We start from the raw sequence: 27,993 nt of genomic DNA, 5'->3' as shown, positions 1-27,993 counted from the left end.
CAGCCGCGGGCGAAGTGGAGCCGGCGAGGCCGGGAAGACGCCGCCGCCGCCTTCTGCTCTCCTCCTCTCCCTTCCCCCCGCGCCCCGGCCGGGTCCGTCAACATGGCGAGCGCCTCGTACCACATCTCCAACCTGCTGGAGAAAATGACATCCAGCGACAAGGACTTCAGGTGAGATCCGCCGCCGCCGCCCCTCCGCGTCCTCCGCCGGCCCCGCGCCCGCGCTACCCCTGCGGCCATCTGCGCGCCGGCCCCGGGCCTGGAGCCGCGGCGGCCCGGGCGGGGGCAGGTGCCCGGCGGCGGGGCCGGTGCCGCGGGCCCGGGCTGTCCGCGCCGCTGCTAAGGGGCTGGGCGCGAATCTGCTGGTGCTACCCCGGGAAGAAAGTTCCTGTGAAGAGAGGCCCTCTCCTCTCTGCCCGTGAAAGACGGGCCGCGGCGGTGCGGGCATCGCCGCGGCCTCCACGCATCGTGGGCAGAGATCTCCAGCAGCCGGGAGAAGCCGAGCGGCCGCCAGGCTTGCTGGCTCGCGTGGGGACAGGTGAGGGTGGAGGTCTGAATTCCTGACCTCGCAGATGCTCGGAAGCCGAAGGGACGAAACCCTGAGCAGCTAGCTGTCGCTGACCCTGCCTTGAGCAGCAGAGGTCGGATGAGGTGACCTCCCTCGTCTCTTCCCAGCTTCAAAAAACATGGATGCTGTGATTCTATGACTAGAAGCAGGAAGGGATAGCCAGGACGGCAGACTCAGGAGGGTGCAGTGGAGGGCCACGATGATAAAGGGACTGGAGCATCCCCCTTATGAGGAGGGACTGAGGGAGCTGGGTGTGTTTAGTCTAGAGAAGAGAGGAGGCCTCATTAATGCATATCGTTATTTCAAAGGTGGGTGCCAAGAGGATGGTGCCAGACGCTTTTCAGGGGTGCCTACTGACAGGATTCAGAGGAATGGCCATAAAGTAAACCACAATAAGCTTCGTCTCAACGTCAGGAAGATCTTTGTTACACTGAGGGTGGCAGAGCACTGGAACAGGCTGCCCAGGGAGGTCATGGGGTCTCCCTCTGTAGAGTCTTTCAGACCCCACCTGGACATGTTCCTGTGTCACCTGCCCTAGGTGACCCTGTCTTCACAGAGGGGTTGGACTGGATGACCTGCAGAGCTCCCTTCCAACACAAATGATTCTGTGATCCTAAGGTCACATCCTTCTGGATGCTGCATCTTTTAGACAGTGGGGTTTTGTGCTCCTCATGTAGTTTGGTACTGCCCCTGTGCATCCAGAGAGAGAAGTCCAGTTAAGTCTTACAGGAATTTAATTTTGAGTTCAGGATCTGTCACAGGAGCACTACTTTTCATTGGATCATTTCCTTGCTTTGTAATAAATTAATAGCAGATAAAATGTAAAATATCAGAAAATGAAATAATACAAGTAAACTGTTAAAAGCCAGCAGAGATAATACATTTACACAGTACCTCTGGCAAAGCATTAGGTTTAAAAGAATTACATTGTTTTGGTACTGAGTGCAACCAGGAATGTTGGAAGGCTTTACCTGTCAATGAGAATTTATCAATACTGACAGGGAAAAGGCATAAAATACACTTGTTTTTTGTTGCTTTGCAGCAGCATCACAGTGCTTAGTTTAAAGGAAAACAGAGGTGGTGATATATGGAGTTGGGTTTTGAATAATCTTGTTAGGTTTTGACAAAGTGTTTTAGTATTGGATACAAATTTGATATGGAATTTTTGTGTCAATTTCTTTCAGATTTTAATAGAATTATATTACCTGGAGAGTTCAGACTAGAAATTTTGGAAATAAAAAAATACTGATTAATCTAAAAAGAGACAAAGTAAAGTTGCCCGATTTCTTTAAATTGTTCTGAAACTAGACTGAAACATTTTTTCTTCTAAATGTTACAAGATTTTTTACTGTTTTCATACTAATTTGTTTCTGTGATTAAGTGAAATTTCCATTTTGTACTTATGGGGAGGATGACTTACAGTAAGTTCCAGTGGATTTGTAAGAATTACTGATTTTTATGAGTTAAAAACTGTCTGTATAGAAGGGGTAGGTTATACCTGTCTAGTGCAATTGTAGCAAACACTTTTTTTTCCTCCCAGGTGTGTGTAATTAAAACTTCTTGTGTAGTTCCTTTAATAGAGTACATTTCAGAAATTCTGTTCTAGGAGCTTTGAACAACTTTGAAATTCTCCAAAAAAAAAAGGTCTTAACATAGATTAAAATCTAATGTTACAAACATAAAAAATGAGTGATGATAGACCTTTACCAATTGGCTGTTATGGAGTAACATTTTATGAAACTTTATGTGTATTGTGTATTTGCATAATGGATAAAATAGTATTTCGTTCCAGTAATTGTAAGTGCATTTGTTCTTAGATCACAACTGTTTGAATAGGGACAATGTAATTATCTTGTTGATATCAGGGAGCAGAGTGTAAAGCAACTGTTCCAGTAAGCAGTCTACTGTAAAAAGTAATCCCTTATTTTTTGGATAAACTGACCTGTCTGATGCAGAGCTGGAATGTGATTGTCCACACAGAAGCTTGGGCTTAAGTTCTAAAATGGGTAGTCAGGTAAGGTGGCAGGTTACAGTCTGGCTGTGGGAGAAGGAGTGTCCTCACTGCAGCAGGAGAATGACTGCTCTGAGTACAGCTGCCTGCTTTGCAGCAGGTAAAGATTGATGTGCAGGCGAGGGGAGTTGTGACTAGGTGTTTGGCTTGGTTTGCTTGTTTCAGTGGAGGAGTCTACCAGGAGACTGTTATAGTTGAGTGCAGAGGCTGCTGGTGCACCAAGGATGTGCATGCTCTGCTTAGTTTAGGAACTGACAAGTAGGTGATTAGTGGACATGATCTTCTAAGGCTAGGAAATAGGAGCTATTGGCCAAGGAAGTGAGAGGAGGCTATTCAGTTTTTAGGAAAAGGAGGTAAATGCAGCAGTAACTTGGAGACAGTTTTTGAGTGTTCTAGTGCTGTGTGACTTCATGTATATCCTTAAGTTAGGTCTTATCTGTTACCTTTACTTACCAAGTAGCCTTTTTCATTACTGTGCTTAAAAGCTGATGCTTTGCATCCACAGCCTGTTTTTGTGCACATCTGATTTCTGTCAGACTGCAGGCTTGCTTCAGTGGGACTGTTGGAGTGAATGAAAACGGGGTGCGGTCTTACCTTAGAAACACCTTGAGACCATTAGACTGGAATTATTAAAAGACAGGACAAGTTGAGGTCCATTATGTGAGGTTAGGCATATGGCATTTGTGATGCATATTAAGATTATGCAGAGTCTTGGCTTTCATTTTCAGTAAAAAGTAGTATCTGGCATGTCAAGCTGCAGAGATAACCTTCCAAGCATAGCCTGAGCTAAAGTGATGTCTGCTCGAGGCTGATGTGCCTTAATGTCACCCTTAGCTGTTTAACTACAAACCCTTGTTTGGAGTTTTGAATGGGGGTTGGTGTCAGTACCAAAGCCCGTGGGATTTGTAATTGAGTAATACATCTGTATTGCTGCTTCTGAGAAGAGATGGTACTTACAAAAGAAAAATGGATTGTGAAACAGACTTCAGAAGGAAAAGAAACAGAAAGCATAAAGGCAATATTTTTGGAAAGTAATTTTTCAGTATGTTCTTCTATATGACTGTTACTAAATAGTAAATTAATTGATATGAAAGATGATTTTATTTGCTTGATCTCTCAGTAATTAATTTTGTTCTTTACTGTGGCACCCTGTATTGAGGGCTGGATAACTGATCAGCTCTGTTTTCTGGGCTGTAAACAGGCTAGTCTGTACAAGGCAAGAAAATGAAAAGCACATGGAACATAAGCTTAAATTTTATTTCTCCCTTCATTAATTAAAGTTAGGCTTTTGTGAATTTTGTGAATTGGGAGGATGTTTGAGAAACTACATTTTTCTTCTTGCTTAAAACTTGTTTTAAAATAATTTAAGAGCAGAGATAATTTTTTTAACAACGTTAAAAAAAAACAACAACTTGTTTTTTACTGCATCAGCATAGCTTATGGAAGGACTATTTAAAATCTGTGAAAGTGTCAGTTTTTCTTTGTGGAGATTATGGAAGTCATGTGGAATATAATGTAAATGCTGGAAGTAAAATATGTAGCTGTTCTCAGAAAGGTGATGCCTAACTCATTTATTATCCTTTTCAAACACAGTTTTTCTTCCTTTCTGTTTTATAAATGCTACTTGCATCATAAAACAGACAACAATAACTCAATGTTAAATGTGATCTGTTTGATAACAAATTATGGAAACTGAGACTCTTGAATCCTGAGCACTGTGAATAACCCATATCCCTTTAGCAATAATTATCTCACATCTTTTGTCAGGTTTATGGCTACTAATGACTTGATGACAGAACTACAGAAAGATTCTATCAAGCTGGATGATGACAGTGAAAGAAAGGTGGTGAAGATGATTTTGAAATTATTGGAAGATAAAAATGGTGAGGTGCAAAACTTAGCTGTCAAATGGTAGGTATTCCTTTTCTATGATGTAAAGAATTGTATAATGACTGAACAATATAAAGCACTTTCAAAAACTCAAATGACCACTGCTACACAGAATAATTTTGAAATTGATGTCCCCAAAGGAACACTTATTCTTGTAGACTACTCGCTTTAATTGTTGCAAAAAACTGTATTTTGTTGACATTGGGGATTAATATTTGGGGTTTCAAGCACCAAGTAGCACATGCAGTCCTTGCTGGAAGTATTTGAGTGATGCACTTGTTCTTTGGTGATAACTCTTGATTGCTAAATAGATATAAAAAGCTTCTAATTCAGTGGTAGTTTCCACATTGATACTTGATGGTTAGACCTTAGATGATGTGCAGGGGAAAAATTGTAGTATTAGAATTGTTTTCAAGCAGACGTGAAAAGATGAAATGGTAAGGATATGGCCTTGGTTATCAAACGTGGAACTTACCTCCTCAGTAACATTCAGAATACTGAGTTAATGGTTTTACAAGCTTTACAGGAACTGTAAATGTTTTATGGGATCAGGGTGTGTTTACTTGCATTGCAGAAACTTCTGTTGCTTCACTGCCCTCTCTTCCTCACTTTATTGAGTTTTACATATGGTATGACTTTTCCAGAGCACCCTATGAAGAGGTGGTACATTTCTTACGACTTTTTGTTCTTGGCCATTCTGACTTTTTGTGTGCTTTAAAGAGGGCCTCTCTTAAGAGGCATATAGTGTTACTGAGAATGTTTCTTGTTTGTGAGCTTAGGGTTTTTTTTTAATACTCCGTATACACTACTTATATTCCATGAGGTATGGATTGAAGTAAACTTGGTATGCAAGAGCTTGAGAAGTTTCACATTGTGACTAGCCAGGTTTGTTTTAGCTTGTTATTCTTTGTAGTTTGCCCTGTCAGACTAGCAAAGCAGAAAAAGCCTGTGTGTACCTCTGCTTATGTACTTACAAGCAGTGTTTGCTTCAGCTTCTGAAGTGTTGTAAGTGATGGTAACCAAAACCTTGTACAGACAAATTGGTGTAGGAACGTCAAATTTCAAGCCAGATATTAGCAATATGAGATGTATTAGCACTATAATTGTCACTACTTTTTCCCTGCTGTCACTAGGGATGCAGTGTTGTTAAAATGTCTTACTCATCTCCTTTTCATAACAACACAAAATATCCTGTTTCTTTTTAATTCAAACTTCTGGAATGTCTGAGTTCCTTATGGTTTCATGTCTTTGAAACAGATTGCTTATACTCCATCAGAAGAGCATATTGTTGTGAAGCTTGGCTCAGGCTTAGAATTGTCTTTGTGTGCAATAGCATTTTGTGGAAAAGTTACATTTTAGCATACATGCAATACTAATTTCTAATGTACATCCTAAAGTTGTTGTGAAGTTTAGATTAATGTACATAGACACATATATCACAATCTTTAATGGCAGTGTTAAAATTTAGGATCTAAAGTACAAGTAATGCTTACTAAAACATTAAAGATTGCAAAGGAGAGAGAATGAGAAAATAGATGACTTCTGTGTGTGCACATGTCCTCTTCCTATTAACAGTTCTTCAATTTTTAAAGTTTACTTTGGTATATTGGTGGAACTCTTGGATTTAACTAATGTGACTGAATCTCTTTCAAGTTTGGAGTTAGATTTTTCCTTGAGGAAGGGAGAAAAGTTTTGCAGTTTGTTAGGGGACCTTCTTCTACAGGTAGATCAAAAGAAATGCTCTGAATAAAACTCTTGCATAAGAGTCACTCTTTGAAGATTTGATTCTCGAGGTCATTGAACACAGCAGATTTGAAACAACTCGGAGCAACTGTAAAACAGTATTTATTTTTAGGCAAGTATAGCAACAAGTGAGCAGTGTTCCTGGGTTTGCCTTATCCGCTTTTGCACTTGAGTAAGAGGAGCTCTATTGCTTAAAATGCTGATGAACATTTTTCTTATTATCTCTACAGAGCACACTGGTGATTTTGTTCTTGCTCCTTTCAATTACAGTATGCTGGTTTGGGGCAGGATAAACCATGTAAAAGCAAAGCAGAAGTCAGTTTTTGGGTTCGTGGCTATTTGGGTAGCTACCTTGCAAAATGGTTGTCCAGTTCATTTCTGAATAAAAATGAAAATTAATGAGCTGCATTAGTAGTCTTGAAGTAAAAGTTGGCCTGCTGTAATCTTTGACCCTACAGAAGGGAACTGAGTTTTATTTGTTAAGTTTTTTACTACAGGTAGTAGATGAAACCTATGTCAGTAACAACAGGTTGTTTACCTTGTTTTTCTTAACTGCATGCAAAATATTAAATGTCTTTTTGTTGTCTCCATTTTTTTGAAGGAATGGTTTATGATTTACCTGATAGTCATAGGCTGTTTTACCATCAGCCAGTGTGGAAGAGGCTATTCTTACAGCATATCCTTAGTTTATAGCTTTAAGTGTAGTCCAGCATGGTATCCTGTGCACCTTATGGCAGCAGTAGTTGCACTGCCTGTGGCTTGATTAAGATTATGTGCATCAGGTGTAGTCAAGCAGTGTGATTTGTCTAAGCGTAGGTATTGTGTTGGTATTACTTGTTCCTCATTGCTGATAATCTTGGTAGTGCTCTTTTGGCACAAATTGCACATTGTTTCATGTGTTCAGTGTTGCAGTTTAAGGATGAACTGTTTCTTATTTTGAAGACTTTGATATTCTGCCATTTAAACCTACACATAGAAATTTTTATTAATTCACACTGTGAAATCTTTCCTGAAACCAGTAAGAAGCCCAACATACTCAAATCTATCTAGAGTGAAAAAAAATAGATGGGATTAAAGTAAGCACTTTCAGTGATTCCTCCCTGTGGTACTGTAGTTTCTCTGCATTTATCAGCCAACTTCTCTGGGCAGTAGTTCAATGTAGGGAGCTCTCCCTGACGCTGTGAGTCTGAGTCATTAGTGTGAACAGGATGGGCATGTATTGGCTGCTGTGTGGCTGATCCAGTTCAGCAGCTTTAAAGCATTTTGTATGCTTTGGTAATACACTACTGCACATCATGCTATACTAGTGATTATACAACAAATCAAGTTGTGAATAATGTGGGGGTTTTTTTTAATTTGTGAATTTTAATTCTTCCTTGTAAATAAATGTGCTTATTCCATAGCTGTTAAAATATGCCAGTTGGAGATTATAATTGATTATTTGTTGGTGTTCAGCTTCCTAATATGGAGCTATGCTATGAACACCTTTATTTCCAAATGTGTGTAACTTAAAGGATATAGTGTGTTGCTGTTTATTTCCATAGGCAGCTGAATGAGCTTTTTACTTTGAGAGAACCTAGACACAAATTATTGGCTAGTGAAAGGGAAAAGATCGAAGAGCACTTAAAACTATCCAAAATGGCCTTCAAGTGTGTAAAATACATGCTTAATTGCAAAAGCTTTGTAGTCAGAACTGATTTGATGCAAGAAGGTTATAGTTTATTTTCACTTTCTGATAAGATTGGTTTGTAATCTGGGACTAATAATAAGGTCTATAAGTGATATTTACTGATTCTGAAGACCAGAAAAGCTTGAGATAATATTTCGTAAAATTTACTTCACAATTGTTATGTCTGCTTTGCTGAATAAATAGGACTGAAGATGCTGATTCAGGTAAAATCTGGCTTAATACTTTCCAGAAACTGTAATTTATAGTGTTTGTTAATATCAATCCAGTAGTTTGGTCATCTTTAAAACATTAACAAAAAAGTGTTTCCGATTCTTAGCTGAGATGAATCTGATTGACTGGTCTTTGCTGTTATTATTATAATTACTCAGAGGTTGCATTTGAAAAATAAGCATATTTAAATCAAAATAATTCAGTAGTTGTTCAACAGTTCAGGTTTAAAACAAGGGGTTTTTAACCTTGTGTACTGTAGTCTGTTGACTGAAACGCACAGGGAATATAATTTCTCTGGACTACCATGGCATCATTGTACCTTGGAATCCTGTTGGTTTCTGTTCGCGTTGATTTGTGCTTGTGTTGCTCGCAAAACAATTTACTATGCACCAAAAGTAGATGCATCCAACAGTGCCGTGAGTAGCCACTGACTGGCAGTGGTGTGTATTTGAAGAGAAACTCTATATATAGATGTGTCAATGAATCACGGTGAAGGAAGCTTGACTGAAGAGTCAAATCAAGTTGTGAAGAAAACTGTGAGCTTTTCCAGCAACTGGAGAAAATGTTTCAGCTGCAGCCAGGGATGGCTTGCTGTATTTGTGTCTCAGATAATTATTGTAATAATCTGTGTTTGCAGATGTTTGTGTACAGATTTATCAGGAGGAGTTTTTAAGTTAGAGGCAAAAAGTCTTTACCAGTATTAGTGTTCAGAAATTATTTTAATAATGCATTATTAATTTAACATAATTGAAGCAGTAAAATTACCAGATTAGATTGTGGATATGGTCCTCTAAACCCCTCCCTAGTCTCAGGGGTTTAGTGGCTGTAGAGATAGTTTAATTGAATCTAAAGAATCCAGTACAGTGCCCTTTCCCTAAATTAAAGGGCAATGTCAGGTTAGGGCATGAAGTCTGACTGCTTTTAAGGAAGGGGTCTCTGTCAGAACTGTTAATTTCTGCAGAAGCTGCTGAAGCAAGTGAGAAACCATCCATTACGTCTTCATTTCTGGGCACTTAAAGGGCTTCTTTTTATGCCTTTGATCAGATACCAGTCAATATCTCAATTAACAGTTCTCTTGAGATTATCCGTATGCTGTATTTTCTAAAAACGTAACCCCAAAGTTGATCTTGTGTATTTATTTAAAGCTTATATGTAAATCTCCATTAAATACTCCACAAATTGAATAAATTGCAATCTTTCTGAATTTGTGGCATTGATGTGATTATAAAGCATCAGTTTCAGATGTTTGTGCCCTAGTTTGATTAATCTCAAATTAGTTCCAAGTTCTGTGTATTAACAAAATGGAGTTAGTTGCAAGTGATTCTTCAGTGTCTGTTTTTGGCAAATATGTTTTGCCTTTGCTGCCTCTCCACCCACCCTTCCCCTGCCTGCACCCCCCACATGTATTTTCAGGTTTTACCACATGAGTACACACATGAGGGGGAAGGAGAGAAAGAAACCAAGCAGGTTATGGTTTGTGAAGGAAGGCATGGAAAGTGCTAGGTGTGATTGCCATGGGAATTGCATATTCCTGGGTGTTAATCTAAGTGTTGTGCCTCAAGTGCAAACACTGTTCTGAGTTCATGGGAGGTAAGGCGTTGTGAGCATAGCCATCAAAAGAGAAGCTCCAGGATTGCCTAACATGGTGACAGACCACTGATGCCAAAACTTTGAACCTTACTCTGGTTACTATCGTGCAGTAAGTCACACATAGTGCTTGAGTGCAAGGGCTTGCTTGTCTATGTCCTCCTCCTCTTTGCTCTTGGTTTGTGCCTTTTGCTTCTGCTGGGCATTTTTTTATAATAATTAGGTCTTACCCCTGTAAATTCTTGGATGTGGGAAAAAAGAGTAGCAGCAGTGGGGTAGATAAAACAGATTTCGGGATGGAAGATGTGTTTTGGATTTGTTTGTTTTTGTTTCATAGAGCTGTGACTGAATCCAAATGTTGTATAGAATAAAGATGCAGTAATTAAGAATATTGTTTACTTGTCTGTGAATTACGCAGACACTGATGGTCAAGCTTGTAAACTGATAGCTCTGGCTAAGTTAATTTTTGTTATAAATCTTACTGTGAATTGAAAAGTAAGAAGGACTGTGGTTTTGAGACTGAAGCAGAACAGCCATACAAAACGAATTTCCAGCTCCAAATAAAAAAGATGTACTAAGCGAGTGTTTTGTTACTAGATTTATGGAGGTAAGTTATCAGTCCAACCAGATGAAGGTTTTCAGTTTTTAAAATTCTGCTTTGTGTTGCTACCAAAACCGACCTGAAGCTTATGACTTGAATGCAAAATACTGAAATAATATTTTTGCCAATTTAATACTCTTCTCTTGTTTATACAGCCTGGGACCTCTGGTGAGTAAAGTGAAGGAGTATCAAGTGGAGACCATTGTAGATACCCTTTGTACAAACATGCTTTCAGATAAAGAACAGTTACGTGACATTTCAAGCATTGGTCTTAAAACAGTGATTGGAGAACTTCCCCCAGCTTCCAGTGGTAAGGCATTTTGTACTAAAGACTTTATGTAGTTTTATCATTTACTAATTAAAAAAAAATAAAGTTGTGAGTTTTAGGGAAGAGGATTCAGTTAATTTAGCATTGGAACTAGTTTCAGTTAGGGTAAAAACATGGCACAAATACCCTTTCAGTTTCTCTGACTATATTGCCAAATTTTACTAGTTGAACAATTTTTTTTTTTTTTTTTTTTTTTTTTTTAACTGAAGGATTGCATTAATGTGGAATACAAACTTAAGAGAATATGAACTTCAGTATAACAAGTTGTAAAAGCTTCTATTTTAATAATTGCCTGGTGGAGCACATCTAGGTTGCAGTAATAGCTAAATCTCATCTTGGTCTTTGGTTGATAATACACTTTAAAATTGATTACAACTCCTGTATTTTTCTTTAACCATCTGATTTCTTGTCTCTTTCTAGAAATTGTTTTGGGAAGTACCTTGTATTTCTGACAGTTGCCTGTTAAATTAGTGAAAATCTTACCTGCAGGTTTAAATGAAGACAGTCTTTCCTCTAAAAGAGACACTAATGTTGAACAGCTCAGTTAATAGCATTACTTTTTTACTCAAGTGCTTTTCACATATCATAGTGTAGGATATGAATGAGACTAGATAGTAATTAAAAAGGCTTTGGAAATTACATTTTTAGAGAGTGAGGTCCCTTGAATTAAAAAAAAACCCTGATTTTAATATCCTGTTTGAAAATTGACATGTAAATCTTGCTTCTATCAAGCAGCAGTGACATGCATAAGCCTTACATAAATAACTAATTTTAAGTAAGTTGTTTTAAGCTTTTACTCCTTTGTTTGCTTACACAAAACAAAAGAAGATTTTTGGGTGGAGGTAAAGCTCAAACAAAAATGTAGGCAAGTCTTTCAATATAATTAATATTCCTAATATAAAAATAATCAACATGTTATTTCTTGCTCCCAACTCAAACACAGATTCTTCTCTTTTTCTTAGCCTCCATGATAACACATTAGACTGTCCACTTGTTATATTTTAATTGTAATTGTACTTAAGAATGAGCCATTATATATATATATATATATATATATATATATAAAAACTAGATTTACTATAGGTTGGAATGGTATTAATTTCACATTGAAATTTGTAAAATGTGACTCAAAGAATTTCATGCAGGTGTACATGAGTACTAACTACTGGGCAGTCATTACCATGACAGGAGTTCCTTCTCATAATTACTTGAAACAATGTTAGACAATTAGAGGAAAGGGGAACTATGAAGTTGTAATAAAGACATTTTTACTTCTGTTGTAAAATACTTCAAATAGAAGTATTTTAAGTATTAGAAGATAGAAATTTTACTTCCTTTCTCAAATGTTTCACTAGTATTTCTGCTACTTAGTTTTTAAGTAGCCTCTTGTGCAAAATAATTTTATTTTGCTTTTTTTGCCATTAGGAGTAGCTCCATCTGCTTCTGTGCTTTTCCTTACCATATGGTTTATACATTTATTTTTACCTATAGTCCTTTCATTTATTGCTGTAGACTTGTGGCTTTCACTTTTCCATTGCTTGCTCTTCCAAAAGCAGTGTTCTGTTGTGTATTCCTTCTGGGACAAGAATCCCTCCTGCTTAGTATATTTGTACATAGTCTTTACAGCTCTAATGCAGAGCATACATGACATCAGTGGAGTGGCTGCTTAAGCTTGTTTTGTTGGTTGGAAAAATCTTCTTTTTGTAGATTCGGTTGCTTTCTGTCGTCACAAACATTATCTCTGGTTTTAAAAGCTGTATTCTTTTTAATATTATGGAAATGCTGAGGTTTTGTTGTGCTTTCAGGTTCTGCCTTAGCAGCTAATGTTTGCAAAAAGATCACAGGGCGTCTCACTAGTGCTATAGCCAAGCAGGAAGATGTGTCTGTTCAACTGGAGGCACTGGATATCATGGCTGATATGCTGAGCAGGTAAACATCCCTCTTTTAATATATTGATGAATGCTCATAAATACTACTTAAAGCTTGGACTTCAGTTTTCCAAATGTTAAAATTACGTTATTCAAAGTGATATGAAATAATATGGTAATATTACATGTACATGAAACTTAATTTAGAAAAAAAAAGTGAATATATTGAAGATAATTGGTTGATCAGTTACTATTTAATTTTCTGAGAACTGTAGTTTTAAGCTTATTTTAGTGCTTATTGTTTTGAAGGTATATTTTAAACTCATTTCTTCTTTTAACAAATTCTAAAACATGAAATTTTAAAGATTTGATTGGAATCTTTGTGATGTTTGGGGAATATTTGAAGGATTATTTTACAGTATATGAACAAAATTATCTAGATTCAATTGGTTTTGAGTTTGTGTTTTGTCTGTTTTAAGGCAAGGAGGACTGCTTGTTAACTTCCATCCTTCAATTCTGACCTGTCTGCTCCCCCAGCTGACCAGCCCAAGACTTGCTGTGAGGAAAAGAACCATCATTGCTCTTGGTCACCTGGTTATGAGTTGTGGCAATATGGTTTTTGTTGACCTCATTGAACATCTGTTGACAGAGCTGTCTAAAAATGATTCCATGTCAACAACTAGGACCTATATACAGTGTATTGCTGCTATCAGTAGGCAAGCAGGTCATAGAATAGGTAAGAAAAAAATATAAATTATCTTTTACTTTGAAGTTTTTCTGTGAGAGTAATTACTTAGCTATTTTTTTTCTCTTACCAGGCGAATATCTTGAGAAAATAATTCCTTTGGTTGTAAAGTTTTGTAATGTAGATGATGATGAACTACGAGAATACTGCATTCAAGCCTTTGAATCTTTTGTTAGGAGGTTAGTCATTCATGGGTACCTATTTCAGGCTTTCTTAAGATCTAACTGTGTCATTTGGTTGTAAGCTGTCAAGAGACAGCCTCCTTCACACAAAATACTCTTGCAAGCTTTGAGCTGGAACAGTTTCTATAACTCTGTCTTGTAACTTAACTCTTAAGCACTGTGTTATGTCTGTACTCTACAAACTTTCTACTGTGCCATTGCTACTTGTGCAAACAAGAGGTGGGAAGCATTCTAGTAATACTTGTCTCCAATAGTGGTGGTAAAAAATTGGTATCCAAAGGCATAAAAGTCCTTTGCAACCTTCCAAACTTGTAGATCCTGTTACAAAATGGCATTGCCCTTTCTAACCTTCCCTTTGAATTTCTATAGTTCAGAGGTATGCCTTGATGTTGTCTTGGCTACTCTCTCCAAAGTACAGTATGCAACATGAAATCTTTTAAGAATATTTTAGTACTTCAAAGTAATTTGACAGTGATTGTATTTTTATATTACACAGGTGTCCTAAAGAAGTTTATCCTCATGTATCTACTATTATAAACATTTGTCTTAAATATCTTACTTATGATCCTAATTACAATTATGATGATGAAGATGAAGATGAAAATGCTATGGATGCTGATGGTGGTGATGATGATGATCAAGGTATTTTCCCTTTTTGGTTTGGGGGAGAGGATGAGCTTTTGATCCTGCACCCATCTGAGAAAATTGGTATGGGTGGTAATACTCCTGAGTACCAGCATTTGAATGACTTGTGTACTTTCATTCAAATTTTGTACTTCTTTTAAACATGGCTAATGAACTCACTTCCTAGAATAAAAGTATAGGATGTTGATCACTAATTCTGAGAATGAACATAAAATACAAGACAAATATTTTAAAATACTTGAAAGGTGGAAAAAGGCAGAAGCATGTTGCATGACATAACTAAACTGAGAACATCAGTTAATGAATTGATAATACATATACAGCATGGGAAAGGCTTCTCACTACTTTCCACTATAATATATTGGTACGTAATGCATAAAATCAGGATAGATTGAAAATGACTCAGTATTTTTCGGTAGGATAGAAGTGTTTCAGACTGAAAGGCATAAGGTATTTTATTGTTAATATGGTGGCAAGCATTGCCAGATGCAAGCTTTGTGAAAACTTGGACACACAAGTAATCTGAACTGAGGGCGTAAAATTCTCATTACTTAAGGAAGGAGTGAGCCGCATAATTGCTTTAAGACCTGAAAAATCTATATTGCTTATTTTATACTTTTTGGGTTTTTTGGGGGAGGCTGTATAGTTTGATTTACTTCTAGAAAGAAGCAGACAGAATAATTTATTGAATCTTGATCAGCTAGTATTCACTGTTGCTTTGTTGTTTATGTCATGAATAAAGAAGAATATGCTTTAAATCAGTAGTCAGGCTGGAAATATGATGGGGAGCTCCTTTTCCTATTTTCAATTTAAATTAATATGTGTGGGAAACTAGTGTGAAAAAATTGGCTGAGAATTACAAGTTGAGCTGTTTAGAAGGCTTTTTATATGAATGGTTTTTAACGTAATTCTGAACCTATTTCTTCCTCTGTCTTATGCAAAGAACCCAACTTTTTAATTGTTTAAAAAGTGTGTTCTTTTTGATTGTTTAAAATAAAAGTTGATGCTTTGCTTGTCTAGATTTGAACATGTGCATAATTTATTTTTTCAAGGGAGTGATGATGAATATAGTGATGATGATGACATGAGCTGGAAAGTGAGGCGTGCAGCTGCTAAATGTCTGGATGCTGTGGTTAGCACACGACACGAAATGCTTCCAGAATTCTACAAAACTGTATCTCCTGCTTTAATAGCCAGATTCAAAGAACGTGAAGAGAATGTTAAAGCAGATGTTTTTCATGCATATCTTTCTCTTTTAAAACAAACTCGACCTGTGCAAAGTTGGCTTTGTGATCCTGATGCAATGGAACAAGGAGAGACACCTTTGACAATGCTTCAGAGTCAGGTTATTTGTAAAGATTTTTGTTATCTTTGAGAAGACATGTTGAAATTGCACCCTGTTCATAAGGATAGTTCATTCAATGTGCTTTATCATGCTTTCTTCATACACAGGTTACAGTTTATTCCTGTAGTACTAACATAGAGGGCAAGCTGGGTAAACTGGCCGAAAAAAATGCAGCAGTCTTAAAAACTGAAATTGATTCATTCATTTAATTTCAGTTGTTTACTCACCTGTAAAAGTTGCATGTCCTATGGCATTTAGCCAAATTGCCAAAGCAAAAGTTACTTTGTGCGTTCTGTATCCAGACATAAGCACTAATGATCAAGATAAAACTTGATCTGCTGCAACATATTTTATTTGCAGAATAGAAAGGATAATGCCGATAAACTTAATCAAAGTGAATTATTTAGGTGACTTTTCAGCTGTTGCTCTCTATAGTTTTATTAATGCAAATCACCTTTCAAAGCGAAATAATTTTTTTTTGTAAAGCAGTTATTTTGAATCTTCATTTCCCAATGTTTCTACAACTTCTCTAGTTCTGTAGAGAAATCGGTGTTAGGATGCACATATTTCTTTATATCCCCCCAGTGATCAATAACGAAAGAAATGCCAGCTATTGAATCAATTAACAGATTTGTGATGATTACAGGTTCCCAACATAGTTAAAGCCTTGCACAAACAGATGAAGGAGAAAAGTGTTAAGACTCGTCAGTGCTGCTTTAACATGCTGACTGAGCTAGTAAATGTGTTACCTGGAGCCCTAACACAGCATGTTCCTGTACTTGTACCAGGTATGAGAAACACAGCATTAACTTAAATACTTACTAATAAATGGTATGGGAAGTTCTGAAACATCAAAATATTGAAGTCCTGACGGTGCTTCTTGCAAAAGCTTTGAAGTATGGCTTCTGTTGAAATAAAATAGCAAAATAATCAGCTATTATGTATATCCATATAAATATTTTAGTCATATATTTACATTAATTTTGAAAAGAAGATTAAAGGTTTTTTCTTTTTTATTAAACAAAATAAGTTGATTTGATTCTTAATTACAAAATCAAACTGCCTTCTTTTCCATCTGAACAGAGAAAAATATTTTCCATAGTTTAGCTTTTAAAACTTAAAATGTTGAAATTTGAAGTATGGTGAAAAGTAAGGCTGGAAGTGTTAAAGGTTCAGAATTTCTTTATAATTAAGAAAATACATCATAAACCATTGAATGTCCCATGTCTTTTGATGGAGGAAGCTTAAAAGCTAATTGGTTGAATAAAGTCATGAAAGGAGTTTGGGAGCATTCAGAAAGATGGGGAGCCAGAAGGCGTAAATTCAGTATAGCTGCCTTCCTTTGGAAATTTTGAAGTGTTCTAGCAGACTATAAATACCTGCCCTAAAAATACATTTTTTGGTTTCTTCCAGGAATAATCTTTTCACTGAATGACAAATCAAGTTCTTCAAATCTGAAGATAGATGCTTTGTCCTGTTTGTATGTGATCCTCTGCAATCATTCTCCCCAAGTCTTTCATCCTCATGTTCAAGCATTGGTACCTCCAGTTGTAGCTTGTGTTGGTGACCCATTTTACAAGATAACATCAGAGGCACTTTTGGTTACCCAACAACTTGTAAAGGTTATTCGTCCTTTAGACCAGCCTACTTCCTTTGATGCTACTCCTTACATCAAAGATTTGTTTACTTGTACAATCAAGAGATTAAAGGCTGCTGACATTGATCAGGAGGTGAAAGAAAGAGCAATATCTTGCATGGGTCAAATAATTTGTAGCCTTGGTGACAGTCTAGGCACTGACCTGCCTAGTACACTTCAGATCTTTCTAGAGAGACTGAAGAATGAGATCACTCGGTTAACTACTGTGAAGGCAATGACATTGATTGCTGGTTCTCCTTTGAAGATAGATTTGAGACCAATCCTTGGGGAAGGAGTTCCTATTCTTGCTTCTTTTTTGAGAAAGAACCAGCGAGCTTTGAAGTTGGGCACTCTTTCTGCGCTAGATATTTTAATTAAGAATTACAGTGACAGCTTGACAGCTGCCATGATTGATGCAGTCCTGGATGAGCTTCCGCCTCTGATTAGTGAAAGTGACATGCATGTATCACAAATGGCCATCAGTTTTCTGACAACGCTGGCTAAAGTATATCCTTCCTCTCTGTCAAAGATTAGTGGCTCCATTCTCAATGAACTTATTGGGCTGGTAAGATCACCCCTACTTCAGGGTGGAGCACTTAGTGCCATGCTAGAATTTTTCCAAGCTTTGGTTGTGACTGGTACAAACAATTTAGGCTATATGGATTTACTGCGCATGTTAACAGGTCCAGTGTACTCACAGAGCACAGCACTTACTCACAAGCAGTCTTACTATTCTATTGCCAAATGTGTCGCTGCCCTTACTCGAGCCTGCCCTAAGGAAGGACCAGCTGTTGTAGGTCAGTTCATTCAAGATGTTAAGAACTCGAGGTCCACCGATTCCATTCGCCTTTTGGCTTTGCTTTCTCTTGGGGAAGTTGGGCATCACATTGACTTAAGTGGACAAATCGAGCTGAAGTCTGTAATACTGGAAGCATTCTCTTCTCCTAGTGAAGAAGTCAAGTCAGCGGCATCATACGCCTTAGGCAGTATTAGTGTTGGCAATCTTCCCGAGTATCTGCCATTTGTCCTACAAGAAATAACCAGTCAGCCTAAGAGGCAATACCTTCTTCTGCATTCCTTGAAAGAAATAATTAGCTCTGCATCAGTGATTGGTCTCAAACCATATGTTGAGAACATCTGGGCCTTACTCCTGAAACACTGTGAATGTGCAGAAGAGGGTACAAGGAATGTTGTTGCTGAATGCTTGGGCAAGCTTACGTTGATAGACCCAGAGACTCTGCTTCCACGACTCAAGGGGTACTTGGCATCAGGTGAGGAGTCGTAACGCATGTATGTGTTGAAGCAGATGGTTTTATGATACCTGTTAATAAATGGATCTAGTTTTTCAAATTACTTGCTTAAATGTTGTGTCTTGAAGTTTTGCTCCCCTCCTCCAACAATGGAAGGTTAAGGTTTTTTGTGTTTACTAGAAGTTGTTAGCCATACACAACAAGAATTACTTGTGTTCTGCTTTCAGAAATTATATTTCAGATGTTATGTTTTATGTTTAAGACAGAGCTATAAACTTGAAGGGGAAGGAGCATGGGCGACTAAGGGACAAATTAACAAACCAATTGCAACATTTTGATCTTTTGGTGTAAATTACTATAATCCTAATTTTCAAATAAGGATTCTGAAGTTTTTAAGAATTAGGAAAGATCTTTGTGGATAATTCAAAAATCAGTCTCATATCAAGAACTGTATTCAATGTGTTTTCTTCACGTGCTGCTGCTGTAAAGGGGAGAATTTTTTTTGTAGACCGATGTGTGATCATAAATAATCTGTTTTAATAGGCTTATTGCTCACATTATAAGGAGATAACATTACATGCTTATTACAATGTTATGGTATGTTTCCCCTATTTAAAATGTTCTATCCGTAGGCTTGAGTTACATATTGCATTGCTAGCAATAATGCAACAAGCGTTTCTTGTTTGCTGTTCTTAAGAGTATTAGATGTCTAAGAGGAATGAGTAGCATTGAGCATGATTTAGATTCTGTTGTTGTTCTATCTTGCATGTTCACACTTTTGTTTCATATTAGGGTCCTCATATGCTCGAAGCTCAGTGGTTACTGCTGTTAAGTTCACTATTTCTGATCATCCTCAACCCATAGACCCACTCTTGAAGAATTGCATAGGTAAGTACTCCACTTATACTGACAGCTTCTATGTTTTCAGGCAAGAGAGTTACATTTAAAATTTGTTCCTTGTGTTACCAGAAATAAATATTTTGAAGATACTAGAATTATCTGCTAATGATAACTGTTGGAAGAGTTACAGGATATTTCCATAGTATCCCATTATTTCTATTAACACTAATTTATTTGAATTCTGACCAGTAAAAATTGTGTCATTAAAAATTCTATGTATTGACTTTGTGATGGGCAATACAAGAAGCTATTGTTTTTAGTAGGATGGGATCCAAAAGCTGATTTCCTTTCCCATGTTTTTGCCAAATTATATCATTTTAATGTAGTAAGATGTACTATATTTACCAAGAAGTGTGGTCTTGGAAATATTTCACATTCAGTCACTTAAAACCTGTATGTTTGTGTGAATTATTCTGAGTATTACCACGTTTTGAATTGTAAATATAGGTTGTTATGATTATGTAATGCTTGTAGTCTGAAAGCATTTGGAATTTTATGTATTTTTATACAGGAATAAGGTAATCAGCACATTCAGTGTAACATCAGTATGACAAAGACTTTTTCAATGCTGTAGCTTTTTTAAATTTCATATTTGTATAATAAAGTATTGTAGATTTTTTTTAAGATGATATGTATGTTTTATGCTTGGTTAATTACGCGTCTAAAGATCTGCAAAAATTGTCTATGCTTCTTAACCTAATAGGAGGGGAAAGATTTATGTTTAAAAGCATGAAGTTTTGTAAAGAGCAAGGTTTTTATTTATAGGGAAATGAAGTCAGTTTACTGTGTGTTATTTTCATCACTAAGCTTTTTTGGTTTTTAAGTAATATATTCAAGAATGATGCTTGTAGGCTTTTCCCCCCTCCCACTGAAGCTGCCTTGCCCCTTTGGTTTCTGGAAATATTTCTTGATTATTCAATCAAAAAGCTATCAGAACCTAGTACTTTAAAAATCTCAGTCATTTTGAGTGTTGTTACCCAGTTTTTTGGTGGGTGTAAGAGTCACTTTGTTTTTATACCTTGTTGGTTTTCTCCTTAGAAAATGTTCATTCCTCATGGAAGTTGCTGCAACAACTTCACAAACATTGAGGATATTTTCATGCAGTCATTTATTTTAACAAGGTTGTGTTTTAGAAGTATAGAAAAATGTAATTTAAAAATGCCCAAAGGTAGGGGGCCATGGGAGAGGTGGTGCTATGTTAATATATACTGAGTAGGCCAATTTTATAGTAATTTAGGTATTTTCAGAATATGCCAATTTGAGGGTTAAAAAATCAGTATGTCGGTAGTTTCCTTAAGAGGTGTTCTGGAACTCCTGACCTGCAGAAATTGAAATTGGTTTACTAGTGCATATTTTGAGAGAATTTTAATAAATGGAGAAAATGAAAGGTTAAATGTAATTGTCATTAATTTATATGAAAAGAAAGTTTATATGTCATTGTGATGGCTGTTTATTTTGATGGTGATACTGTTTCATTATATGAAGTACTATATAACAATTATATTAATACTTTTCTTATGATGATAATTAATCCTCTATTTCTGTAATCATGTTGAAATAGCAGGTGTCTGTTACATTAAAATAACTCCTGCACTAAATTTGTCATTTTGAAAGTTTAAAACTAAGCAAAAATATTTTAAAAATTGCAAATGTAAAAGATCCTCATAGGTTGCTTTCTTTCTGTATGTGATTGCAGGTGATTTTCTGAAAACTTTGGAGGACCCAGATCTCAATGTCAGGAGAGTAGCCCTAGTGACATTTAATTCAGCTGCCCACAATAAACCATCTTTGATAAGGGACCTCTTAGATACTGTGCTTCCTCATCTTTACAATGAAACAAAAGTCAGAAAGGAATTAATTAGGGAGGTAAGTGAACTGAGAAGACAATGCTAAATGTGTAAGTAGGTTATTTTTAAAAAGAAGTGTATCAACTTTTTTTTTTTATTCACTGACAGGTGGAAATGGGACCATTTAAGCACACAGTTGATGATGGGTTGGACATAAGGAAGGCAGCTTTTGAGTGCATGTATACTCTATTGGATAGCTGTTTGGATAGACTAGATATATTTGAATTCTTAAACCATGTTGAAGATGGTCTGAAGGATCACTATGATATCAAGGTTAGCTGTCATTTTTCTCTGTGAAAGCAGTGACTTCGTTAAAATATTTCAAATGGTGAATAGACTGAAATGGTAAAAATATTACTTCATATGCTTAAGTACTTCACTATATTTGCCATTTTCATTAAAGTGTGACTGTTCAAAAGGTTACACAGTATGGTGGGAAATATATCTCCATATATGTGCCAGGCATAACTGTTGTTGAATTGGGTTTTTTCCTCATCTTAGATGCTGACCTTTTTAATGCTGGTGAGACTGTCTACCCTTTGTCCGAGCGCGGTGCTGCAGAGATTGGACAGGCTTGTTGAACCTTTGCGTGCTACATGTACAACTAAGGTATTTCAGCTTATTTAAGTTCACTATTTTGTGTTTTCTTATAGAAATATGAATGAACTTCTGTTTAAAGAATACCTCTGTCCTGCTGCAGTGTTTCCTGAGTTACAGTTGATAAGCTGTAGTAGGCAGGATAATTAGATCAGAAATGAATGGATCTTTGTACGAGTGTTAAATTTATTTAAATTACAGATGGAGAGGTAGATTTTTAAGCTTCTTTTTAAAAATCCTCTGATCTTTGATGCATTTTCTTTTGTTCCTTAAAAATTCAGCTGGCACTTGGGCAATTTGTAAATCTCACTTCATTATAAATAGTGAAACTGGAATACTGAGAGTTTTTCTGACTTCTGATGATGATGTTGTTTCAGAGAAGCATTTGGCTGATGAAGGCAGTGCAAAGTAGTCCTTGTTTTGTTAGACTTTTTGTCTAGACTTCTGTTAGTTTTTGTCATTTACCCTACCTCTTCTTCATTTATATTAGAGGATTATTGGATCTTTGTAGTTTAGTCTCCTTCCATTCCTGCTTGGTCTTGATTCACCTGCATGCTCTTAAAGTCATTTATTGCCTGATTTACCTTGCTTTTCCATTACTCTAGTCTGTTATATTTCACATCATGAAAATTGACTGCCTTTAATTATAATTTATGTTTGTAGCACTGAAATATCATTGAGAATAATAACAGAAGGTTAAGCAGTTATTCCAATGAAGGTCAGCTTCTTCAAAAAGTTCTGTTCTCTGGAAGATGGGAGTACTGTGATATTAGTAGTTTAAAGTCATTTATTGACCTTGCTAGCTAAAGGTTGGCAGCTGTAGTTGCTTTGATTTGGTGATTGACTTGGCAGCTTACAACTTTTTTCTGCTTACCTTGCCGTGTTGAAGCTTCAATCCATTTGTAAACTGCTGGTAAAAATTCTGCTAAAAAGATATTTGGGGGTATTTTTTGTTTGGCTGTTTTTTTTAAAAGCGTAGATAATTTTGAGAGGAAATAGGTTTTTTTAAAGGTACTTCTTTAAAGATTGCTATAGAGGGAGAGTTGAGTAAAATTTCAAACATATTTTCATTTTTTCCGTAGGTAAAGGCAAACTCAGTGAAACAGGAGTTTGAAAAGCAAGATGAACTAAAACGATCTGCTATGAGAGCTGTAGCAGCACTTCTAACCATTCCAGAAGCAGAGAAGAGTCCATTAATGAGTGAATTTCAGTCACAGATAAGCTCTAACCCTGAGCTGGCAGCCATCTTTGAAAGTATCCAAAAGGATTCATCATCCACTAACTTGGAATCAATGGACACTAGTTAGATGTTTGTCTAATGGGGACCATTATGTTGAACCATATGATGCACTGAATTGACAGGTTATGAGTAAGAAACAGAAAAAGTATCTAATCTACACATTGTTCCACTTCATTTACCTTTATGGAGACAGTTGGCTTTTCCCATAATTGCTTTTCTAGCATTTATTCCAGAAATGTATTTCCATAGTCCAGAGTTTAACCACTCTTGTTTTAGTGGATTTGGCCACATTTGGGAATTAAAAAGTTGACTCATGGTGTATGGAAATAAATTCCAACATCCATTTGCCCTGTAATGTTTAGGATTAAAATGTCGAAATTTTGTGACCATGATTTTTTTTTCTTTTAGTCATTCTTTCTACTTGTAAACAAAATGGGGGGAGGTGGGAATCAAGTGTCCAGGTGCACCATGTTTTTTGTATAACTTTTTATTCTTTTTTTGTTTCAGCTTCATAAATTGGTTTGGCTGGCAGATTAATTATGTGTAAGATTTATTACATTAAAAAGAGAGTTTGGGCACAGTTCAAAAAGAGCAGACATAAATGTCATTTTTACAGATGTGGGGATTAGAAAACCAATATCCCTGTTGTGCACACTAATTTTGCATGAGCAAGTTTACAAATATATATTGTCTGTAAAACAGCATGTGCAGTTTATTCGTAATGCAAGTTAAAATAAGTTCTACTGTATCAGTGCAGTTTTCAGGTATTTTGACATACAGGCCATTCATACAGGAAGGGATGAATGAATGTTTATTGTCGTAACCTGGCTTTTTAAAATGCCAGTAATATGACCCTGCAGATACTATTACAGTAAACATCATGATTTCTGCAGTTTTCATGGGTTTTCATTACCAAAGACTGAATCCACTGGAATTAAGGGGGACAAACCATAAAATTGGAAGGAAACAAGATAGAGGTAAAATAAGCAGAGAAAACAAGAGTTGCTCAGTGGTTCCTGAACTCAGCACTCAACTTTGCTTTTATTATAAAAGTGTGAAAGAAGTTTCTTCAGTGAATTCTTTCTCCTATTCTTCACCTGACAGCTTTTGTTAAGGCACTAATGTACGGTGTTGCCTAGACAGGTGTTGCCAGACCATCATTTTGTTCTGGCATGTGGCACCACCAGGAGGCTGCAATACTTCAAGTGCCATACAGTATTCTGGTGAGACAGGAAATGGCCAAAAGGCTGGAGAGAGATAGAGATCAAACAGAAGAAACCATTCTTCTGTGGGTATGCTGAGGTAATTTAGAAATGGACCAGAAGTGGATAGCTGGCAGTCCCACAATGAACTGGATTTGGGAATTTAATAACAAAAAGATCAGGGACCACTGCCTCATTTCTTGTTTAATGCAACTGCTTAGTTGTCTTTTTTTTTTCTGAAGTCAGATATGAATTTGAATTTTTTTAGTTAACTGGTCTTTTTTAGCTAGTTTGATATTTTGGAAACCTGTTACGTGGGTACGTGGCATAAGCTCCTACGGGACTGAAAAAGCATTCATTTTTATGACCTTAGAGACAGTTTCCTGTGAGCATTGGGGCTTGGGGGCAAAATCTTCACCTTACATGCTTGCAGCTTGGGAAAAGCAAAGGAGATATTGGTACATTTTACTTTAATAGAAGGACCTGAACAAAGAAGTCTTATGAACTCATTCAATAGTAACAATTCTAATGCTGTAGAAATTTTTGAAAATGTAGCTTTCTCTGTCTCCAAAGTCTTCATACTAATGTAACAATTGTCTTCTAGAAGTAGAAATAAATGAGATTAAACATACCAACATATCTAAATGTCATGAAAAGGATTGGGATGACTAGAGAGAAACCATACAGTAGAAGAAGCACTGTGAATTAGGTATATGTTATCTTACTGTATAAATCATCTACTTTAATTGGAGCAATATACAGGCCTCCTAATTAAGAATCTGTTGTTCTAATTAGTTGTCATACTAATCTTTGAACTTTTTGCATTAACTTTTCAAAGTATATTAAAATATTTTATAGATCTAAAGTTAGATGTGAGAATGGTATGATAAACATGAACTGTGAGGCTAAAATAGGAAAAGGGAGTAGGTGACAATGGTAAGTGAACAGAATATTTGTAGTTGAGAGATCTGTGTGTGCTTATGCACTACCATAACAAACACCTGATGTGGTGGAGGCAGATCATCTTCACTTTGTTTTACAGTACTTTACAGTGGATCAAGCTTAAGGACAGAAGGGAAAGTTGAGCTCTGTTACATTGTGAATGCTTTCTTGCAGAAGAGTAATCTTCATTTTGACCACTGACAAAGCAGGTGGGAACATAAGAACTAAGTCTTCCCTGTAAATTGCAAAAATTCTGAGTGTGATTGTCTCCATGTAGCAATTAGTTATTTTGGTGATGTGGGAAGACTAACTCATAAAGATTGTAGCTACACCATAATTACTGAGATAATTTATCCGTGTACCAAAATCTAGCCATGTTAGGTTTTGAAATTCCACTCAATTTCACTGGATCACTAGATTGAAGGTTTTCTTTTGTTTTCCGTCTGTATATCCAAGTACTGGTATAAATCTGGTGTGTTTATGCTTTTAGATCAATTACATTCATGTAATTCTGTTAAAGAAGATGTCAGGAATACCTGTAGCTGTTTTTTAAATGCTAAGTATTTGAAACTGAAATAGGAAATTTCTCTCACTAAAACAAAACCAGCATTCTGAAAGGCTGCTCATAGGATGTTTGGTAAAATTAGAACTTTCTCTAGTATTTTTCATCACTTTGCACACAGACAATTGAGACCAATTAACAAGCTTGTGCATAATAGAAAAATGGTTGGCCAGTCCTCACATTGTAGGTTTTTGGGTTAAAATATTTTTGTATCTCAAAAATACTTCATGCTCTGTTTTTCCGTGAAAGAACTCGCCATCCTTATAAGAGTTTTTTTCTAAAATTATAAATTGAAACCTACGAATACTTCAAGAATGCTGCACTTCAATCATGTAAATTTATTTTTTATATGATTTTCCTTCAAAGTATGGCATCTAATATAGCAGTTGACAAAATAAAGAGAGCTGTACTACTTCCAGTTGTATTTTTATAAGGTGTACAAAGCAGCACATAGCCATGTAAACAGCATTGCTTCCCTCAAATGAAGGATTATATTTAAATTTCATCAACTCGAAGATAGGAATTAAAAATCCATATCTGCTTCTGTTGTATTTGCTTTAACAGATGTTCTCAATAATGAGGCTGGAACAAGTTCACCCTGCACTGGTGGACTTAGTAGTAGGAATTTAGCAACTGTTCTCATACTTACTGGTACTTCTTGTCCATTACCTCCACTTTTAAAAGCAAAGTAACATGTGGCCTTGGATGTGTGTGTGTGAGTTGTTTTTATTTTGTGAGTCCTGATCATTCTGACTGAAATAATATTTGTTTCTGCCAAACAGTTAAACTTGCAGCCTCTGGGTTTTATTTCCCTGTTGCTCTAAACTTCAGATAAAATGTCTATTTTGTTGTTGCTGTTCTTAAAATTAATTCTGAAAAAATGAAAAATACTAGTCAGTTTATTACTTTTTTTTTTCCCCCCTCTTTGATTCCTCCTTGCTATGAGATGGGAAGATTTGAGTGCTGCACTACTGAACATGAGCAGGTAGAAATTCTGGCAGAAAGTGTTGCTCCCTGCCCTAGAAGATCTCTTGGGTATATAACTCTCACATTAAAATCCACCTTCTTCATCAGTATCCATTTATAATTTTTCATTGTATTTGAGTTTGGGGAGAGAGTTCTTAAGAGTAATGAAGTAAATTAATCTTCCATGAGCAGTGAAAATGCTTAACACTATCTAGGGACAAAACAAAATTAGGTATTCCACAGAATTCCATGGAATGTGGCTTCATGGAAATCTTTCTCCTGCCCTTCAGTTTCAAAATGCTCACACTGTATTGAATGATCTAAAGCTCTAGCCCAGCTTGCCAGTAAGGTGTTTTGAATTGTAACAGCTGAATTCTGCCTACTGATGGAATGTATGGTAGGGGCTACTTCGATTCTTTTCTCTCCACAGCTGGCAATTTTGAAGTGTTAGTCACATTTGACAGAAGGGGAAAAAAAATTTGGATTTCCCATCATCAACTCCTTTTCAAAGTCTAAGAACATTACCATATTTTTTTTCCAAATATGGAGATGATCAAATGAATCTCTTTAAAGAGGAATATTCTAAACTAAAGTTACTGAGTTCTACGGAGTTCTTGTTTGTCCTAATACAGTAGGCTGAAAATCCATGACTCTGGTTTGAAATGTGACTTGTTTGCAAAAACCATCTTATCATCAAAATTAAAGTGAGGAACAGAAGATGCAGATGGACAGCAATGGTTGATTTTAATACCTTGGCAGGGGGCAGCCAAAATGAAATACGAAACTCTGCTGCTTTTGCTTTTGGTACCAGTTTGGGCATATGAAGTGGGTTGAATTCAACTCTAATAAAATCGTAGAATATGTGTATCTCCAGGTAGCCAATATAAAGATTAAAAAGGCATTTGACATGGAAGGTTATACACTGTTCTGACAGTGACCTTGCCTTAGCTGTAGGTAATTTTCTAGGGAGATGACTAATTATTTTTTCAGTTCTTCACTCCGAACTTTTGAAAAAAAGAGAAAAAAACCCACAATTGTGTAATTTTGTAGTGGTGTTGGTATTTGATTTCTGAATGTGAATTCATTTGAGTGGCTTTCAGCCTGGTGTATCCAGTCATTCTGTGGTTGTACCAGATAAATAGAGAGGTTATTTCTACATGGAGAAAACATTTGAATGGTTTGAACACTTGTATTAAAGTTGAAACAGTTGGATTCATGAAGGGCCATGTAAAGACAAAAAATTTTCTGAAATAGTAAAAATTTCTGATTGTCTATGAATTACTTTTTTCAGGCCTGTTAGGTGGCTGAACATGGCTGGTTCAGGAAACTTAAAATGAGGATGAAGGCAGGCTATTACATAAAAAGGTGAATCTGCATTCTAGTGCTGTTTGGCAAATGTTTTGTATTTGTTGGTCTATTTTTCTTAATACTGGTGTCAC

General features: G+C 36.4%; 1 protein-coding gene across 1 annotated transcript; it reads left to right on the top strand.

Moving 5' to 3' along the window:
* Positions 1-24: 24 nt before the first annotated feature.
* CAND1 (cullin associated and neddylation dissociated 1) lies at positions 25-26,001 on the top strand. Its single transcript, XM_053977408.1, has 15 exons — positions 25-170; positions 4,346-4,489; positions 10,455-10,609; positions 12,433-12,556; positions 12,975-13,231; positions 13,314-13,419; positions 13,919-14,064; positions 15,120-15,412; positions 16,059-16,200; positions 16,826-18,319; positions 19,091-19,186; positions 20,895-21,064; positions 21,154-21,318; positions 21,547-21,654; positions 22,725-26,001. Exons 1-15 carry the CDS (start codon positions 103-105, stop codon positions 22,947-22,949), a joined length of 3,693 nt encoding a protein of 1,230 aa, XP_053833383.1. The 5' UTR covers positions 25-102; the 3' UTR covers positions 22,950-26,001.
* The last annotated feature ends 1,992 nt before the right edge of the window (positions 26,002-27,993 follow it).

The sequence above is a fragment of the Vidua macroura genome, chromosome 5, assembly GCF_024509145.1.
Source record: "Vidua macroura isolate BioBank_ID:100142 chromosome 5, ASM2450914v1, whole genome shotgun sequence".
NCBI lineage: Eukaryota > Metazoa > Chordata > Aves > Passeriformes > Viduidae > Vidua > Vidua macroura.
Note: the sequence above shows the minus strand (reverse complement) of the source record. Positions and strands in the feature narration are given on the sequence as shown.

What these genes read in the sequence shown, in the direction of transcription:
- CAND1 (XM_053977408.1), top strand. Translation starts at nt 103, where the DNA reads ATGGCGAGCGCCTCGTACCACATCTCCAACCTGCTGGAGAAAATGACA. An exon ending in CAAAACTTAGCTGTCAAATG is followed by an intron (nt 4,490 to 10,454) that starts GTAGGTATTCCT and finishes TTGTTTATACAG; the next exon opens with CCTGGGACCTCTGGTGAGTA. An exon ending in ACTCTTGAAGAATTGCATAG is followed by an intron (nt 19,187 to 20,894) that starts GTAAGTACTCCA and finishes ATGTGATTGCAG; the next exon opens with GTGATTTTCTGAAAACTTTG.